This window comes from Histoplasma capsulatum, genomic scaffold (genome assembly GCF_000149585.1).
Source record: "Histoplasma capsulatum NAm1 scaffold_8 genomic scaffold, whole genome shotgun sequence".
In the NCBI taxonomy this organism is placed as follows: domain Eukaryota; kingdom Fungi; phylum Ascomycota; class Eurotiomycetes; order Onygenales; family Ajellomycetaceae; genus Histoplasma; species Histoplasma mississippiense.
In genome coordinates this window covers 1,774,503-1,778,936 of record NW_001813975.1, presented here as the reverse complement: position 1 = coordinate 1,778,936, position 4,434 = coordinate 1,774,503, and the positions used below count along the sequence as shown (strand labels likewise).

The window sequence follows — 4,434 nt, the reverse complement described above, 5'->3', positions numbered from 1 at the left end:
CTCACTCCCTCACCAACCTGGCTGCCTCCTCCACTACCTCCTTCCCTTATCCCTGACCTAAGAGTGGCAGAATCTTCGCTCCCATTGCAAAGAACATCGTACAAGAGGTGGTGTCAATATTGCTCCACATGTGGTGGGCTGCTGCCTCTTGTCAGAGTTTTCTTCTCGCGGGCGTCCGTCAGCGCGTCCCACGATTTCCTCCATCACAACCATGGCACCAGCACCACCTCAACTGGGGATTGCTGGGTGTCGTGAGATTCCCTGCGATCAGGGCTATCGTTCGCTATCGTTTTCAGTGTATTTATATAAAAGTAAAGACCTTTTGATGTATGATTAATGACTAAATAATTATATTTATTAAATTATAATCATATCTGACAGTTAAATTATATTCAGATATTATATACACAGCATTTTTACTAATATAGAAAAATATTATATCTATTTTTTAAAATATGAAAAACTTTTTTTCATATCATACAATATTTAAAAGAAATGAGTGATTTTGATATTTTATATAAAGATTTCAAAAATGAGAGAAATGAATTCCTCAACACATTATATTTACTGATAAATTATACAGATTTGAATTGAGTAGAATTGTTAAATAATAAATATAACTTTATTTTAAACTTCATATTCAAATTAACAGATACATCAATTTCATGATAATTTTTTAAACAATTTTATATTTTTTTAAATTCAAATAAAGTAGAATACATAGCACTTAATAAAAAAGTATACAAAATAATATAATTGTGTAATATAATGATGAAATTAAAATTCATTACAGTATTAATTCGGTTTGCGTCGCCCCGGCCGCTTCGCGCCCGCCGCCGCCCCCCATCCGGCATGGCCTCGCCCGTTCGGGTCTGGCGTCGTCCGTTCCGGGTTTAGCCTCCCTGTCGCCGCGTCGCTGTGACGTCGCGGTCGTCGGGCCCGTCTGACGCATATATAAACCTCCTCCGACTCCCTCTTTCTTCCACGCCCTCTCTCTTCCTTTTCACTTCTCATGTCCTCTGCCCCCACCGGCATAGCCCCTTCCCTTCCCTCACCCCTCCCCCCCCCTCCCCCGGTGCTAATGGCGCCACATCGCACCCCCATTCTTCCTTCTCACCCGCCTCATTGGCTCGCTACCGACCGCCGATGATGCTGGTGCTGCCGTCGCATCGCTTCGCTCCGCTCCAGCGCCTGGGCCGGGGCCTACATGGAGGGATCTGCTGTGCTGTGTGCTGTGCTGTACTGATTCTTTTTGGCTGATGGCCGAGCAGGCAAGCACCTGCGCCGCGAGCCCGTTTACCCTCCGTTTCGCCTCTTGTCCGTTCTCGTGAAAATCACCGGGAAGAGGTCCCTTGGACACCTGTCTCCTCCGACAGCCATGTGTGCTGCGTGGTTTCTCATTCCATCTGTCGACCCGGGATGATCCAGACGAGCTGCGCCTCCGTACCGGAAATTACCCGTCCGAGAACAACGTCCCCCATCCCCACTTCTGTGACGTGTTTCTTTCCCTGTGCTCGAACTGCAGCTCGTGATGGAAAAAACGCCTTGGATACTCGCTCCACCTCCATGCTAGGTTTGCGCAGGATCGACATGCGTTTCATTCCCCTCGCTTGGGCCGGCGGCCAATGGCGAAAATCCCTCACCCCAACGGACGCAGGCAGTGAGCACCAGGCCTCTCTTACGTGGCACCCAGTGCGTATGCACGTCGGCCGGTTTTCCTGCATGTGGTAGCCTCGTCTGTTCTGGATCCCACCATCCCACCACCATCCCACCACCAACCCATCAACTCGGCGAATCAGAGAGGGACGATTGGGGGGCGTTTGCAGCGTAAGGGAGGTCGCCTCGATCGCAGCTATCTCCGCGGCGACATGGAGCTGCGCCTCCTGCTTCCCGTTTAGATTGCTCCGACCCCGGCGACGACTGTGACGCTCGTTTGGCCCGAACCAGGGGGATCCTGCTATGGTTCGCATCTCCGGCTCTTCCGGAGAAACCTGGCGAATCCACGAGAGGAGAGGGGTAATTTCTGCAACAGTGGCTTCCTATCCGATAGTCGAATTTCCAAATCCCTGCGCGACTCAGCCGCTCCAATGCAACGATGGTTGGCGCACGGGAGGGGGAAACAAAAAATAATGATCAAAAATGCAGGGATGAAGACCGGGTCTTGCGGGGGCCGCGCTCCCTCCCGGCGGTTTCTCCGGAGGCAGATTCGAATTTTTTCTGCACGCGAATCGGCCGTCTCGTACCTTCCATACGCACTCCAATGTCTGCCTTGCCGTGGGGCCGATAACTGTATCGGGAGGGTTACCTCGATCCGTGGCGAGGCACCACTGCCCAGCTGACGTGGCTTTGATAGAGAATACGTATAGCGCAAAATCGCATCAGGGAACAATTCAGCGAGCTCCGTTACTTTCTATCTTTGCTTTTTTCTCCCAGGGTGTGAATGATTCCTTGAGCGGGGGCAGGAGACGAGAGAAGATGAGGAGCTACTACTTGGTTTCGGTGTCGCCGATTCGTCCTTGCTGTGCTTGTAGCCGGGATCGCTGGAACTGAATTCTTCGCCCTTTCGCTGATGCGGAGAATGTACATAGAGTCTATATAAGGGGCCTGCTTTCCCCGTCTGTTTGGACGTGAGAGAACGAACAATATGCACTGTGGAGTTTAACCCTCGCCAGTGACGATTTCCCTTCCCTAATAACCATGGCCGTGGATATGGACTTCATCATCCCGTACTGCCCACTTCCCCCCAAGCCTCCCAAGCCTCTCCAGCCTCTCCCCACCAAGCCCTCTATTCGTGAACACCATCTTCTCCAGCTCACTCCTTTGACCCCAGCACAATTCATCATCCCTGAACCACTGTTAAACACCCATTCACCTCCCTGGCCCCCTTTTCACTTCCGTAGAGATAACCTAGGTGGCCTGGACAGCCAGATCGGCGTTCGAGCATCGAACGCTCCGTTGAATGAGTTCGATACTGAGCTGGAACGTCTGGACGTCGTGGAGGTGGTTGACATGAGCAGTCGCGGCTCCACCGACCAGAATGGTGTTGAGCCGTCCAGCGCCCGTGTCGCCGGCGTGATCCAACGTAGGCGCCCTTCATTCGAGTGAAAATCTCCTGGGCCATCTGCTGATCGAAGATACAATGTTTTCTCCAGGCTCAACCGCGCCAGACGTCAGGCCCCGCCGGGAAGCCTCAAGCGATAGATCTTCACAGAAGGTTGACCGATCATCACCTCAGAAAATCATCCCTCCTCTCTCCGCTAGCGATCACGATCCGGCGCTGGACGAGTGTGAACTGGAAGCCTCATGTCCTCCGCCTGGCCTGGCAGGTGTCTCTGACCCACACCCGTACAGTGTAGCGAAGTTACCGAGGTCAGTAGGATGCCAGGGTAAGTCAGCTCCCGCATCTTTCTTTTGATTTGTCTGTGGAGCTCCGCCTTCTGACACTTCCTTCGGCAGAACAACCGATCCTTGTGGACTTGGAGAGCGATGGAGAGAATCCTCCGAACGATGATGAATCCTGGAGGACTATTGGTCTCGATGTGCGCGCCGGTGCCACGGGCGGAGGGGTTGTGGGTACACCTTCCAGCCCGGGAGCCAAATCGGAGCCTGGAACTCCTGTCAACCCTGGAAAGCGCGCTGGGGAAGTGTGCAGGCCGATGGGGCGGGGACGCGTGCGACACACGGATGTTCGAGTCGAGATTCCTTCCCCGCCAGACGCTCTCCAGGAAAGAGAGGGCCGAGGCGACAGGAGCGACCCCAGCGACAACAGTGACTTCAATCACTCCAGCGACTGCAGCAGCGGCGACGACTACGAGGCGTATCGAGAAAGTGATGATGATGACCATGTCGCTAGGCGGCCACGCAAGCGGCGGAAACTCTGGATGCGGCGGTCCTCCAGGTCCGTCGTCACTTCTGCTGCTTGCACGGGAGATCCCTCTCCGGCTGCCGTGGTAGACGATAAGCCAGGGAAACGGAATCCGACGACGAAGCACAGTGAAACCCCGGCCGGTGATTCTTCCAGTGTGTCCACTGTTTCACTAGATGATGCAGTGACAAACCGCTCGGGCGACGACATACCAGTCTCCGGCTTTCTTTCAAGCTCCGTGGCCGGGTCCAGAGTGTGCTACACTATAACATTCTGTCACGAGGAGACCGGCCGGCTCCTGTCGGCGACTGCAAATGATCTGTCGAACTCCGGCCGAGAAGGGCGGCCGTCTGTCGCAACCGGTAGACGTGTGCCATTTACCTCAGAGGATGACGCGCTGCTGAACGTCGTCACTTCTGCTGCTTGCACGGGAGATCCCTCTCCGGCTGCCGTGGTAGACGATAAGCCAGGGTAAACAGAATCCGACGACGAAGCACAGTGAAAACTCGGCCGGTGATTCTTTTCAGTGTGTCCACTGTCTCACTAGATGATGCAGTGACAAACTGCTC

The 4,434-nt window shown here is 53.4% G+C and overlaps 1 protein-coding gene across 1 annotated transcript; it reads left to right on the top strand.

Annotated features, from left to right (window-relative positions):
• Positions 1-2,697: 2,697 nt before the first annotated feature.
• HCAG_07457 (predicted protein) lies at positions 2,698-4,340 on the top strand (the record flags this gene model as incomplete). The annotated part of the gene is made up of 3 exons (XM_001537985.1): positions 2,698-3,082; positions 3,153-3,386; positions 3,457-4,340. 3 exons carry the CDS (start codon positions 2,698-2,700, stop codon positions 4,338-4,340), a joined length of 1,503 nt encoding a protein of 500 aa, XP_001538035.1.
• Positions 4,341-4,434: the final 94 nt, after the last annotated feature.